Raw genomic sequence first — 15,318 nt, 5'->3', positions numbered from 1 at the left:
ATGCAGAGAAATTCCTTAGGTAAAGAGGAATCTCTGTTAATACCTCTCTTCCTAGTAAAGCAGGCAGTTGAGAGACAAAGAGCTCTTCCTTGAAACTAATATAACATGAATGTTAATTTTATTTCGGCTTAAAAAAATAAAACAAATTTGTTTAGCCTTTAAAAAAAAAAAAAAAAGCTTTTCCTGAATCTGCTGGGTTTTGATTGCCTTTGACTCAAAATAATGTTCATGCCAAAGTGGCCCATTTTGGGGCAGCCTGCCCTTGGCCCCTACAAAGTCATAAGCTGGGAAAACTTTGGTTAGATGTGGAAAACTCCAGAAGACAAAATAAGGAATTATTAAGCTAAATCCAATTCATCTAATGAATGATCTGGTTCCTTTATAAAAAAGCACATCAAGTCTAGATTTCTTCTGGGGCAGTAGCTTCCTCTTGGAATGATTAATGATCAGGAATTAAGGGAAATGGTCAAGTAGCACTGTAAATGCTGGAGGGGCTTAAATTCCTAGCCAGGAGTCTGTCCCCAGCATTAGTGCCTTCCAATAGCCCAGGATACAGAAATATTTACAAAGCCCATCAAATATAGCCCTCTGCCCATCCTCCTGTAGCTCCCTGGGCCACTAAACCCAGCCATATTAGACCTCTTTCGGTTCCTCAAACATTAAGTTCAGTCCCCTTGTAGGGTCTTTGCAGTGGACATTTCCTCTGCCTGGAGCGCTCATCCCCTGACCTTTACTGGGCTCTGTGCTCATTAGCTTGAAGGTCACCTCCTTCATAGGCCTTTCTGGACCACCTCGCCCGCCCACTGACTCTTTAACCTGTCCCTCTGTTGTAGTAGCTCTTATTACCATCTGACGTTTCCTTGTTTGCTCCTTTGTTAGTGTGTAGCCTGCATCCGCTACTAGCCTGTAAAGTCCATAAGAGCAGGGATCTTGTCTGTTACCGTTCTCACATCCTGAGCTTCAGTAACAGTGTCTGGGACATAGTGGGCACTCAGCAAATATTTAGTGAATGAAATCCTTTAATTCCCCTCCCTATTTGGGGTCTATCTCTTAAAAACATGGTGGCATTGGGGGACAGGAGACTAGAATGGAGAAGCCAAAATTCGAAAGTGAATCGAAAGAGGCTGGTTAACAATATGGCCATGACCAAAGGCAGAGCAGCCTGGCAAGAGCTCCCCTGGGTGCTCAAAAGCAGATGACACACTCATTGTTGGATAACAGAAAGAACCAGAATGAGCCCCGAGAGAGTAGTTTCCGGAACTTCACCCATCTGTGGCATGACCACCGGCAAGCCCCATAACCTCCGAGCTTCATATTTTCTGCATAAAGTAAAGCAGTTGGACTCTGTGCTCTTGATCCAAATCCAAGAAGTCCTGGGCTCTGTTACAGCGTTGGACATTTCATTCGCCCGGCAGTCCTCTCCTGGTCCACAATTTCCAGCTGCCCTCCCCTTCTGGTAGCACCATCTGAAACACAACTCAGGTCAGGAATACAGGAAGCCCCTCAGATTGACTTTGTGGCTTAACAAATGCCCACAGAACTGTCTGTTAACACAGAATCTGTAGGCTGCTTATTTTGTGTGAGTTGAAGAATTCTAGGAAAAAAGTCCCCTTCTCCTAAATGCCTCCCCACTGACTGCGCTCAGTGGGAGACACTTGTATCATTAGGAACCTTCTTTAGCAGGAACTGCTTTCTCTTCACCTGTCCCTAAGCATTTATATTCTGGAGCAACTTGACCATTTGAAAGAGTTGTTTATGGAGTAACCAACTTCTCAGAGGTCTCTCAATTCAGTTTACAACCACGCTTTCCTCTTTTTAAGAGCAAACAAACCAAACCCGCCTTTCTTTTTCGTTAATCAACAGAATAGACATATTGTTATAAAAATTAAACATCACAGAATTGTATAAAGTAAAAAGTAAAGTCCCTCCTGTCCCTCAGATTCCTCCCCAAGTATGCACCATGGAGCGAATCCTTCCCGGCTTTTTGCTCTGCAATTATATATTCACATATATATAAGCCACCGCTTTTATTTTTCACAAAAATTAAAATTCTTATATTTTGCTTAAGGACTCTGTGGGCAAGAGGAGCCATCAAGCATGTCTGGGATGATCCAATAAACAGGTGGCAGAGACCCAGTTTAATATCTGCGCCTAAACCCATGCCTTGGCCAAATGACCAGCTCCGTTCTCAAGCTTAATAAACCCATGTTCACTGGCCAACACTGGGCAATGTCCCCGGGCTTCCTGCCTTGGTTCCACCTTCGTTTTGCCACTTCTCTTCTCCACTGCTGCCATTTCAGATCATCAAGGCCTACCTGGACTATTCACTGCACCACCAGCTGGCCGGCTACCAGGGCGTGTGGTTCAAATATGAAATCATGGCCATGGAACAGATCTTCAACCTCCCCCTGAAAGGCGCGGGCATTGAAATCGTGTCATATGTGGCTGATACACTGGGCTATACCAAGCTTTTAATGGGTCACTTGGACTTGGCCATTGACTTAGGTAAGGTTTTTCTGGGCAAGAAGGGGCATGCAGAATACAAGTAACACCCTGAAATATACTGGAATTGTTTTCTTCCCAGGCTATCGAGCCCACAGGATGTGGGCTCTGCTCCGGAATCCCAACAGACACTACATGGTCCTCTGCTGGCTTAGTAAATCTCTCTTCTTGAAAAACAGGTATTTAGCTGAAAGCATTTTCCAAAATTAGAGGGAGGAAGCCATAGTAATTGAGTGTTCTGGGCTCGCTTTACTCTGGCCACTGGGTGGCAAGGGAGCAGGATTTACAGTAAGATGTGACTGATAATCATAGTCTTTGGGATACCACTGTTCTTTGCACAGCATTCTTTTTTTTTAAGATTTTATTACTTTTTAAAGTAATCTTCACACCCAACGTGGGGCTTGAACTTACAACCCTGAGGTCAAGAGTCGCACGCTCCACTGACTGAGCCAGCCAGGTGCCCCTGCACAGCATTCTTTCACATACATCATCCCTAGTCTGTTTGCTCTGGCCAGTGACTGGAGGAGAGTCAGTCAATCATCCTGCCGTGGGCATCAGGCTTTCCCTAGAGGGAAAGGGAAGAGTTTCACAGGAGAGGCAAATGCCCAGAGAAGAAGAGCACCCAGGACCAGAAGCTCCAGCCTCTGGTCGCCGTGATACAGAGGTCTGTGACAACAGTTTGAGCAAAGAGCCAATTTGAGATTTGGGAGTGGGTTTGAAATCTGCGTAAGGGCCATATTTGGTCTGGAATTGTGGGTACCATGGAAACAAGACCAGCACTCAACTCCATCCTCTCCTCCCCAGCACTTCCTAATCTTACTACCTTCCTTTGCCTCAGAAACAAGCAATTGATCCAGGTGTTGGGGTGGCTGTGGGACCTTTCTATAACAGAAGAGCACATCTTCAGCAAGGCATTCTTCTATTTTGTCTGCCTGGACATCATGCTTTATTCTGGTAAACGTGGCTTGGGGATTTACAAGCAATTGGGGGCACGGTATGTGTGTTGGTGTGGTGCGGCTGCTGTCAGGGCTAAGGTCTTGAGACCACGAGGATTCTGGCTGGGAAGACCTCTAGGACAGGGAAGGGGAGAGCATGGTCAGCTGAGGAGCCATCTGGAAGGTGCAAGGATTGTGAAGGACCAGCAAGGAGGAGAGTTTAGTCCAGAGGAACCTGTTGGGTGTAAGCTGCCAGTTTAAGGGTGAGATCAACTTACACACCGGTGTGGGGACTGACAGGGTCTTATATGTGCCTTTTACTAGAGGACTTGTTAGCAGAATATACTTAGAGACCTCATGCTTTAGGACAAAGGGTGGAATTGCTAATGGGTCCAGGCATTGGTTGCTGTTGGAGATTTGAAAAACAAGTTCTGTCCGGATAGTCCTGGTTACACCAAGGAGGCAGCCTTCAGTGTCCATAGTAACCAGAAGGGCCAAGCTGGGCATTCATCCCCCACCATGTGATTTTCGGAAAGGGATACAGATACTGCCGCCAACGAGGGAAGCATGGGTGGGGAGATGGGGAGGTCCCAGGCCGCACTAAGGCCAACTCCAGCAGGGCTCCCAGGGCAGGGTTGGTTTAAACTCCAACCCTGGAGTTTGTACCCTATGTGCATATACTTGCACAGAAGCTGGGGCTCTGCAAACACAGGGCAGCATGGTCTTGAGGCTGTTGCCCTCCCCAGGACCCTTTGGCTTCATAAAGTAAACAGAGATTATGGCCTCTCCCCACAGGAGGAAATTCTCCTGGGGAGCTACTAGGCTAGAACAGGACCACCCCGACCCACCACCAAAGCTCTCCTGCTTCTCTCTATTTTAGGCTTTGTTTATAAGACATTTGAAGAATGTTTGGAATTCATATACCAAAATGAAGACAACAGAATCCTCAAATTCCAAAGTGGAATCCTCCTGGGACTCTATTCCTGTGTAGCTATCTGGTAACAATGTGTTGCATATCACTAGACTCCCAAATTTGAAAAGGTTGACTCCTGAAGAAGAGTTCTAGGAGATTAAAAAAAGAAAAGAAAAAGAATTTATAGTTTATACGTGAGACAGATTGAAGGCGTCAGAGTGGATTTACATTGAAAGGCGCCTTGGGGGTCGCCTAGTTCATCCCCCTTAGGCAAGACCACCTCAGTTGTATTCAGTGCAACAAGCATTTATTACAGACACACCACGGTGTGATAATACAAAAAGGAAGAGGAGTACTTGCTTCTGAGGAGTGTTTGGGGTTTGAGGGAGACACATAAATAGTACCACTTGCCCACCCACCCCCACCAAGATGGAATTCTATTGAAAAACATTGTTGACAGAAGTGATGTTGGAGGATGTGGCTTGTGTCTGCAGGTGGGTGGGCTTCCTAATTTTGAACCCCAATATTAGGCTTGCCCCCTTAAGCAGCAGGCAGTGCTGGAAAACTGCAGTTCTCCTCCGTCAAGACAGGTCTTTTTCCAACGCGTGACAGAGAGGAGAGCCATATGAAGCTCCCTGTGGGCCTCAGCCCTCTCAGGATGGAGAGGGCCAGGTCCTGGGCTACCCCTGCCTACCTCCTTTCCCACAGTCACCAACAACCCGTCCCTCCGGACCACTGGAGCAGGAAGGGAAGCAGGGGAAGAGAGGCCATGCTTTGCACAGCGGAGCTCCCTCAAACGAAAGGAAACCGTGGGGGGAAGCAGCACCCTTCTGTACCCCGTTAACCCCTCAAGCCTGGAGCTTAATGCCTTTAACTCATCAAGTTTTTAACTCAGTAAAGCTGCAGCTATGGTCTTACCTTCAAGGAAGTAGATCAACAGCAAGTTTCCAGAACATTCGTTAAATTACTTCCACAGCATCATTCCCTAGTCTACTTCCCATCTCGTATATGCAGCCATGTTGTCCAATATTTCAATTTTGTGACGAGATTAAATGACAGTATGAAGACATTCCTATACAAAGGGCCACAAACTAGAGCAGTTCCAAAATTGAATAGAAATCTACTATAAAATTCCTTGGGAGAAATTGAACTCTAAAAATGAATTACGCTTACCAGTAAAAGTCCAAAGAAATTAAAGTCCAAAGTTAAATTAACTTGCCCATGTGAATTAAAATTCAAGGAATCTAAAGTCCAAAAGTCATCCTAATTTTTTATTCTACTGTTTCCTTTCAACAGCTGTGGCCCAGGCCAGTGCTTGTCACACTTAAATGGGCACAGGAATCACCTGGAGAGCCTGTTAACACTTGTTAACGCGGATTCCTGGCCCCATCCCCAGAGGGTCTGATTCAACAGATGTGGGTTGGACCAGCAAGCCTGCGTTTCTAAGGAGCATCCAGGTGACACTGGTGATCCCAGTCTGTAGCCCACACTTTGAGTAACAGCACTGGCCTAAGCCATCTCTCTCTGGACTTGGAGCAATGTCTTCAAGCCCTAGAATTTATAGCTCCAAGCGTCCAATATCCTTCACTTTTTTAGAGTTCAAAGAGTTAAATAACTGGTTGCTAATATTACCTGAGCGTTCCTGAGGATTCTGTTTGCCTCAAACCAACCAAAAAATTCTATTCTTGCCCGGCTCCCTATCCCATCATTCCCACTGGGGAGCCGACGGCAGACTTCCAGGCTCAGGTCCTGGGAGCTGTTACTTGCAGACCCACTTCAGAGCCTCAGCCCATTCCAAGGGCAACCCTGATTTGTGTTCTTCTGTGGTGACGCAGGTATGCCAGGCTTCAGGAATGGGACAACTTCCACATATTTTCCAGTAGAGCTAAAAACCTAGTGCCCAGAAGAACGCCGACAGCTCTCTACTATGAAGGAATCTGTAGGTACATGGAGGGAGAAGTTCTCTACCTTCAGAAGCAGATCGAGGGTCAATCTGAGAATGCTCAAGACAGTGGAGTCGAGCTACTCAAGGTGAGCCCAGGCTAACCCACCCCATAAGTGGATTTCTGTCTTCTACCTCCTTGTGATAATAATTTCCTCGGATTCCAGAAGTTATCTGTTTATCGTACAAATTTTTAAGGTAACGCCTTCCTCCCAAATTCGAAGAGAACACAAATTGCCCACAACCTTACTGCTCAGGGAGAACCGCTTTTTACCTATTGAGACACCACCATTCAGGTTTTTTTACGATGTGCACATGCGCATGTTTCCATTTTTAAAACGTGCTCTCAAATAAAATATATTGTGAATGATTTCCTGTCAATACATTGTTTTCTACACCACGAGTTAAAAGGAAGCATAGTATTTTCTCTTACAGATAAAATCTCAAAGATCTTGTGAGACAATAGGCCAAAACTATTCTGGGACAGGAATTTTTCTGTAGCATTTTACTGCTGTTCCTGTGATAAACATCTTGGTGGGTAAGTCTTTGCACGTGGAAGTTTAAAATATTCAGCTGATCCTGAATGTGTCTTTTAAGTTAACTTCTTAAAAAAAAAAAACTTACAAATGAGTGTTCAAGCACTTCAATAAAAGCAACACAGAACGTGCATCTCTTCCACTCACTGAACAAAATTGTGCTGAGTGCCAAAATACATACATAAGTAAAATATTCAGCTGATCTGTAGTAACCACCAGGTACAGCTGCGGGGATACAAGGGGGAGCAAATTCCACGTGATACCCGCCTCTAGGTTTACAGCCTAGACTGGACAAGCCCTCCACGGGAGGGTAGGGTTGAATCTCCGGTGTCAGCTTGACACTTGTTTGCCTTGTTCTCTTAAAAACTGAGCACAGGTGTATTCGTTTTCTATTGCTGGGTCCCCAGTTACCACAAACCTAACAGCTTAAATAACACAAAATTCTTTTTTTTTTTAAATATTTTTATTTATTTATTTGATGGAGAGAGAGAAAGAGACAGTGAGAGAGCACAAGCAGGGGGAATGGGAGAGGGAGAAGCAGGCTCCCCACTGAGCAGGGAGCCCGACGTGGGGCTCAATCCTAGGACCCTGGAATCATGACCTGAGCCGAAGGCAGACGCTTAACAACTGAGCCACCCAGGCGCCCCAATAATACAAACTTGTAATCTCACAGTTTGGCAGGTTAGAAGTCTGGACAGGCTTGTCTGGGTTCTCCGCTTAGGGTCTTAGAAGGCTTTAAAATCAAGATGTTGACCAAACTACCTTCTCATGATCTAGGGAAGAATCTGCTGGCAGGGTCCTTAAGGGTGTAAGCAGAACCCAGATGCTGAAACTTAGGAATGTCCCTGTTTCAGAGATGTCAAAATGTTCCAAAACAAGGCATCCTGGGACTTCAAGGCATCTCAAAGTAGAATAGCTCGTTTCATCCTTGGAACGTTGTTAGGAGGCAGGTCCTTCCACTCCTGCTGTAGGGAGGAGAGTCTTTAGTTTGCCCCGGCGGGAGCCGTGCACCACCAACTCTCACAGGACACCCAGGCCCAGCGTCTCTTCCTGCACTTTGTTCACATCGCTTACTAATCACTGCCTGAAACACAGAAAAGGTCATTGTCATCGCTGCTTAGAGGTACGTGCTCTTTGACATAGAGCATGTATTTATTTTTTCTGATGATAAAGCATTCTACTGGCTCTCACTCAGGGTATGGACTTGCTTGGTTATAGAAAACGTTATTTTGTTTTACGTAATTATTATGTATTGGGTAATTTCATGTAATTTGATAGAGTAATTAAATGTCTTTCCTTAAGTTGAAAGAATGACTTATGAGGGATTTGAGACATGCTTAACTCCATGTTGGTCAGGAAAAATAGGTTTTTGTTTTTTTAACCGTCTTACACATGCTCTATTCCAACTTTCTCTCCTTTTTTTTTTTTTCAAGTACCAGGCACATTACATATGACAAGTGAATTGGCTGTCATTATCACTTCTAACTATTGATTAATAATAAAGGTGTACCATACTTTCGGCCAAACTGATATATGAAAATCCAGATAGACAAATTAGCAGGTGCTGAAAAGAAAGCACATCTTTATTTAGTGAGTAGTAAAGTGATAAAACTCACCTATCCCAAAGCCAGTACAGGTTAAAAATATAGTAGGTGCTACCGGGGTTACAATAAAGATGAGAGAAACACTGTCTCTCTACTCGAGGAGTTTGTGATTTATCTGATTTGGAGAAGCAGGTAGGGGAGGGGGCCCGGGGCTGGGCAGGCATGACGGAGGGAGCGGAGAGAACACGGGACCACAAAAGAGGGGCAAAGTGTGTATCTCCCACGGTACACAAAACAATGCCTTGTTCGCAGTAGATGTTTCATTTCTTAAATAATCAATGGACTAAATAGACATGGACTAGATCGGTCTGGAAAACTCAAAGGTTTGATTCCATTTCTATAATATTGAAGTAAATGCAACAAAACAAAAAGACATTATTTCACTGACCATCAAATTAGCAAAGACATGAAAGAAGACACATTTATACTCTGAAAGACTCCCATAAACTTGCCAGAGAGCATTCTGGCAAAATATCTTTTAAATACACACATCGGTTAATTCTCTCCCTGGGAATTTTTTTAAGGAAATAACGAGATGGCAAACAAAAACAAAAAAATCAATATAAAGATATTGATCTCAGGTTGATAGCATTAAAAAACTAGGAGAAAATAAAACCTATATGTATTTCATAAAGGAGATTTGGTTAAGTCAGACACAGTGCATTTATTTTTTTTATTTTTTTTAAAGATTTTATTTATTTATTTGACAGAGAGAGACACAGCGAGAGAGGGAACACAAGCAGGGGGAGTGGGAGAGGGAGAAGCAGGCTTCCCACTGAGCAGGGAGCCCAATGCGGGGCTCGATCCCAGGACCCTGGGATCACGACCTGAGCCAAAGCAGATGCTTAACGACTGGGCCACCCAGGCACCCCACACACAGTGCATTTAAACATTGTGATATTTGACATAAAATTCTGAATTTCTGACTCTTCTTTTAAAAACTGGAGGAACTGCTGACTCTAGGCCCACATTCCTAAAGAGCAGCCATTGGCTGGAATTGAAAGGTGACACGTCTATAGAGCACATCTTCCATCTTCTCTAGCATGACATAAGAAGCATAGCTCTGCTCCTTCTCATGCTACATCCAGCGTGCTTATTTTTTTTGCTTGGTTTTTTAGAGAAGGGGGAGGGCAGAGAAATAAGTGGGAAAGCATATACCCAAATGTCAAGCATATTTCTTTCTGGGTGCTAGGCTTATGGGTAATTCTTATTCTATACTTTTCCCCCGAAATTTTGAACAATAACTTAGGATGCCTTAGTAATCAAAAGAAAAGATATTTTTTAAAAATGTGGTTGCAGAGAAGGGTTAGTGAGCACCCCCCCCCATTGCATTCTTGGTCCGAGTGGACCGCTGAGGCTACGCCACTTGATGCGTGTCACCTTATGTCCGCTGCTTCCTATATATGTCTCTGTAATGCGTTTTCATTTGATTGCTTGAAGCTTTGAAATGGTCCCAAATCATCTGTGCAGGAACAATCTTTGCAGCAAGGACCCCTTTCTGATTCGAATATGCTGTTTTTCCTTCAGAACTTGGAGAGTCTGGTGGCTCAGAATACCACTGGCCCTGTCTTCTACCCGAGGCTCTACCACCTGATGGCCTATGTCTGCATACTAATGGGAGACGGGCAGAACTGTGACCTCTTCCTGAACACAGCCTTACAGTTCTCCGAAACGCAGGGGAATATGCTGGAGAAATGCTGGCTGAACATGAGCAAAGTATGTACCATCAACCAGCAAGCTGGGATGGGGATGCCCACCTTTCTAAGGAAGCCTCAGAAGCTTACTGCCTGGTTAGGCTTCCCCAAGCATGGAAGGCCTTTCTGGACTCTTCCTGTAAAGGGGTGATAGATCTGTAGTTCAGGTGTGTGTGCTTCCCCTTTGAGTTCCCACAGAATCTCGCTCACATTCACATCTGCTTCAGCAAGATCTCTGCCCCTTCGTTGTAGCCCTCACCGCTTTCCTGTCTGTGTTAGTTTGCTAGGCATGTCCCTCCTCCCCATGAGAATGTGAACGCTTGGAAGGCAAAACCACACATAGCATCCAGCATGGCGCCTTGTACCCAGTATTTGTTGAATATGTGAATGGACGTATACTTCTATGGGTTTATTTAAAATCATGTGTCAGTATCTGAGTTTGGGCAGCAAAATTCATCATTTGTCTGTGGGTTCACATGGTTTTGAAAGCTCAAGGACACTGGACCATTTCTGTACGAGCCCAGCCTTGGTCACACAAGTGGAGGAGTGCTGGTTAATTCTTGGCCCTCTCCCTCTTCTCAGGAATGGTGGTACTCAAGCTCTGAGTTAACAGAAGACCAATGGCTTCAAACCATCTCGAGTCTCCCATCATGGGAAACAGTTGTATCCGGCAAGGTAAACATGCAGGATATTCAAAAAAACAAATTCCTGATGAGAGTTAATATCCTGGACAATCCTTTCTAACATTTCATGAAAGAGGACAAGGATTTCAGGAAGACTCCTCCTCTTGCAATTACCCATTATTACCCTTTCTCTGTAGCCGGCACCCTCCAGGTTCCCGCATATTCTCTTCCCTTCCAGACACAGAACCAACTACGTTGGTTTCTTCCCTCCCTTTCTGGAGGGTCAGAAAGGGTCAGCGGGGTCATGCGTACTCTCTCCTCACTTCACATAAACTCCTTGCCTCTCATTTTCAGCTTGACCTGTTCATTTCGGCCCATGCACAATGTCTGTCCTGGGGAAAAATATCAATATCAAAATGGTACACTTTGTGGCAGATACAATTTCTAGTGAATCTATTAAACCGAAAATATTTATTTTTACATGTCCAGTTGTCCCATCTTTTGTACATAGCACAGCATTGCAAAGGGCAAGTTCTTTTCACGGTCTGTGAGGGCAAGATTTGAAAAGACACAGTTTTGTGGTGCCTGACTGTGGCTTCCACATGCATCGAATGTCTGTGGAAATAGATTTTTTTAAAGTTGAAATACTAGTAATTCTGATGCGGATTCATGTAGATGCTCAGTGTTTGTTTGCTTATTTGATTTAAGAAAGTAATAGCATGGAGCGCCTGGGTGGCTCAGTCATTGGGCATCTGCCTTTGGCTCAGGTCATGATCCCAGGGTCCTGAGATCGAGCCCCGCATCGGGCTCCCTGCTCGGCGGGAAGCCTGCTTCTCCCTCTCCCACTCCACCTGCTTGTGTTCCCTCTCTCGCTGTCCCTCTCTGTCAAATAAATAAATAAAATCTTAAAAAAGAAAGAAAGAAAGAAAGGAAAAGAAAGTAATAGCACTCAACTTCATTTCCCAGACGCTGGAGAATGTGCCCCAGGGCCACCTGCAGTCACTGCCTCTCTTTGTTGGCAGACAGAACAGTTGTGGTTTTTTTAAGACTTTATTTATTTGACAGAGAGAGAGAGAGAGCACAAGCAGGGGGAGCGGGAGAACCAGACTCGGGGCTCGATCCCAGGAGCCTGGGATCACGGGATCATGACCTGAGCCCAAGGCAGACGCTTAACCGACTGAGCCACCCAGGCGCCCCCAGAAAGAACAGTTCTTAGTGGCATTTTGTGCCTCTGAGGGTACAAGTGCAATCCATGTAGCCTCAGCCCACCTCTGCACTGCCACAGCTCCCTTGTGCTGGCTCATTCCATGGAGCCAGGTGGCCCTCTCAAGCAGGTGCACCAGGATTTCCATTTGTTGATTCCAGTCCTCTTCTGGTCCCAGGAGGAGGTTCTCCTGATGGGCCTCACCATGTCCTGCTTTAATGCACACCTGGATTTCTCATAGTGATTTCCACAGGTGGTGCCACCAGACAGGTGTCTCTTTAGTAGGCCAGTATTTCATTGTCCTGCAAAAAGCGGAGGTGCGCGTACTTTTCATCCTGGTAACATAACCGTGCCTGGTGGCCTGGTGGCCTGGGACGGGGGAAGAACAGCTGCCTGGGAAATTACAGCATTACGTTCCAACACGAGCTCTGCCACACACATACTTTATTCCTGTGGCTCGTCACCTAACCTCCCTGTTTCAGTGCATGGGTGTGAGGATCGCAGATGACAGAGGTGAAAAGGTGTTGGAAATGACAATGTGCCACACAAGTAAAAAAATTATTAGACCGATGACTGATTTTAAAATAAACACATCAAATAGTAACCTGCGTGTAAGTATCATCCCCTTCAAAGTTGTTCTTCTAGAAGTTGGGTACTCGTCTCATGGTTCTACGTAAAAGTTACTTGCTTTCTAACTGCCTTCATTATTTCGTATACCATTCACCTTATTCATTCACTTATTTATTCATCCGACTAACATGTCTTGACGAATCACCACGTACCAGGAACTGATTAAGGAGTGGAGGTTATGCTACAAGGACATAAAAGACCAGTCCTTGACCTTGGCAAGCTCATAAATCCATTAGCGGAAGCAGGTGCACCAGTAAAGCTCGCTTAGCCCCCTGCGCCGTGGTAAGAATAGAGTGGTGGACAGTGGCACCCACAAAAGCCGGACAGCTCAGAAGACTTAGCTGAACTGCCTCAGCAACAAGTTATTTGGGTTACATTGTCCCTTCCTGGAGTGGGTGGAGGGCAAGTGGGGGGGAAGATGGGTGAGTGTGTGGGACAGCCTGGGCGTGCACATTAGAGGACAGCTGTGAGCACGGCTTAGCCAACAGAAAAGAGGTGTTTGGAGCTTATAGGAGATGTGGGCCGAGCATCTGGGGGCCCATTCCACAGAGGCTGCGCTGTCCTGGAGGTGAGTGTGCCCTCCTCCCTACGCACCCCCACCCCCATCTCCCCCGGCCTGGGGCAGGGCCTGCCATTAAATGACTAGAACTAAAGCGTCTGGCGAGGAGCTGGGATGTGAGGGTGCCCACAATCCTTCCTTCCCCTAAACTTCAAAAGCTTCTTTCCCTTTATCTGACTGGCTTCTGAGCAAGCCCAAACAAAGCCCGGGCGAGGCTGGAGAAGGCGGACGGGGAGAAGGCAGGCAGGCAGGCCGGCGGTTACTGGAAGGGCAGCTCGGCAACTCCCAGACTGCATTGCGAAGGTCTGCCCTGGCCCGCGCCCGAGTCCAGAGGAGAGAGCATCAGGTTTGCAGGAGCCCTGCACTTGGTTTCCGGCCCCGACCATGCCGCAGACCAGTTATGTGACCTTCCTGTCACACACTGCGGCACCGACCCGGCTCTGCGTCCGGCTCAGGCTGCGATTCCGCCTCCCACCAACAGGACGGGCGCGGGCGCGTCCCCTCTCCGGCCAGCAGATGGCAGCACCGCCTCCTGGCTGTGGCCGCCGCCGCCGCAGGGACAGAAGTTCTGGTCCAGCTCCGGGCTCGCGTCTTGAGACCCTTAAAACCACTTCCGCTTCCACAGCGGCGGCCCTGGCCACCTCCCGCAGCATCGCTGGAGAAGGGAGATTCGGCGGAGAATTCCTTTAAGAGAAGGCACCTAATCCATGAAGGCCCAGAGGAATGGAGAAGAGATGATACCTTTTTTTTTTTTTTTTAACATGAGCCCTTGACCCCTTCCTCTGGCAAGTCCCTGAACTCCTGGAGGGCAGGGGCTCTGTCCTCATTCTCTACCTCCAGGCCTGGGCAGTCAGGACGTGCTCAGAAAGTGCTTGCAAATTGATGAACGTATTAACATTTTCATTTGATCATCTCAAGTTCACTCTTACAGGCACCCTGAGAAGTAGGAACCTATTATTTACTGAATGAGTAAACTGTGTGGACCCTCAGGGAGATGAACAAAAGTTATTTAGCATCGGCAGCAGTGGTCGGGATCTGTGCCGGGGCTGAAAGGACGGAAAAGGACCCGTCTGCATGGTGGTGACACATGTGGGTCCGGGACTTCACTGGATGGATCTCCATACTGCCAGTTGCTAGCTTAGTGTACTTGGGCAAGTTAACCTCTTCGTGGGGGCAGTTCCTTTGTTTTAAAACGGGGATGATAATAGTATCCACCTTAAAAGGTTGATACGAGTTAATTCAGGTAAGGCACTCAATTCTGCAGAGGGAACAAACAGGCGATTAAAATTCAGGGTCCCGGGGAGCCTGGGGTGGCTCAGCTGGTTAAGCGACCACCTTCGGCTTTCTAGGAAGCTTCCTGGAAGAAGAAAGAGGATTCAGCCAGGGGAAGACTTGCCAGGCTGGGACCTGGTATTCAGTGCTGGAGAAATTGTGGAGGCCACGGAGAGCCCGGGCCTCCCACGTGGTCTGAACGGAGCTCCACTGAGCCCGGCAGGGTATGATGAGGACGTGGGAGGTGGGTGGGATCGGCATCGCTAAAGGCCTGGTGGTCTGGGCGGCTTAGGGGTTGGGCCCTTATCCTGCCGGCCCCACGGGAGGCACTGACTTTACTGAGGAAGTGCGTGGATCACATTTCTGATTTTAGAAAGACCACCCCTTTGTGGACCATGGGATGGAAGGGAGCTGGGCCCACACGAAGGCTGGGAGGTAGTTGCTGTCTGTAGGCTTGGAATTAGGATGGTCTGCAGTAGAGAAGGGGCAGTGGAGACAGAAGTCGGGTCTTTGATTTGAGAGATACTGGAGGAGGCAGAACATTTAGAAATCTTAGATTGGCTTTTCAAGGAGGATGCTCACAAGTAACAAATATGTAGGGAGAAGCCCAGTCAAGCAGGGACTGGGGAAGTTTCGAGCACTTGTGTCTTCCCAGGACTTGCTGAACAATTACATCACTCCCTCTCGCCTCCGCCCCAGCGCCCTCAGGATCACCTGTTGGTGAGCCGGCTTCCCATCTCTTAGTGGTGCTGGTCACCGCTCATCTCCAGTCTTCTCTCTCCAGCCGCACCCCCCCCCCCCCGTCACTATATTCTGCCAAAGCCCTTTCCCATTCTCCCTAACCCTCCTCAGACCCTCCTGGCCATCTTCATTCCCACTGCTGCGGAAAATCCAGTTGGTGTGT

The 15,318-nt window shown here is 46.9% G+C and overlaps 1 protein-coding gene across 1 annotated transcript in view; it reads left to right on the top strand.

Annotated features, from left to right (window-relative positions):
- The window catches only part of ADCY10 (adenylate cyclase 10), a 64,991-nt gene extending 53,758 nt beyond the window's left edge, over positions 1–11,233 (top strand). The window contains exons 23-29 of the mRNA XM_081822887.1: positions 2,301–2,505; positions 2,585–2,681; positions 3,341–3,456; positions 4,318–4,435; positions 6,186–6,381; positions 9,960–10,148; positions 10,709–11,233. Of these exons, the coding sequence (XP_081679013.1) occupies positions 2,301–2,505; positions 2,585–2,681; positions 3,341–3,456; positions 4,318–4,435; positions 6,186–6,381; positions 9,960–10,148; positions 10,709–10,870 (1,083 nt within the window). The 3' untranslated portion in view covers positions 10,871–11,233. The remainder of the gene's footprint in view (positions 1–2,300; positions 2,506–2,584; positions 2,682–3,340; positions 3,457–4,317; positions 4,436–6,185; positions 6,382–9,959; positions 10,149–10,708) is intronic.
- The last annotated feature ends 4,085 nt before the right edge of the window (positions 11,234–15,318 follow it).

The sequence above is a fragment of the Leptonychotes weddellii genome, chromosome 6 (genome assembly GCF_054177405.1).
Source record: "Leptonychotes weddellii isolate Sample4059 chromosome 6, ASM5417740v2, whole genome shotgun sequence".
NCBI classification, from domain to species: Eukaryota; Metazoa; Chordata; class Mammalia; order Carnivora; family Phocidae; genus Leptonychotes; species Leptonychotes weddellii.
Note: the sequence above shows the minus strand (reverse complement) of the source record. Positions and strands in the feature narration are given on the sequence as shown.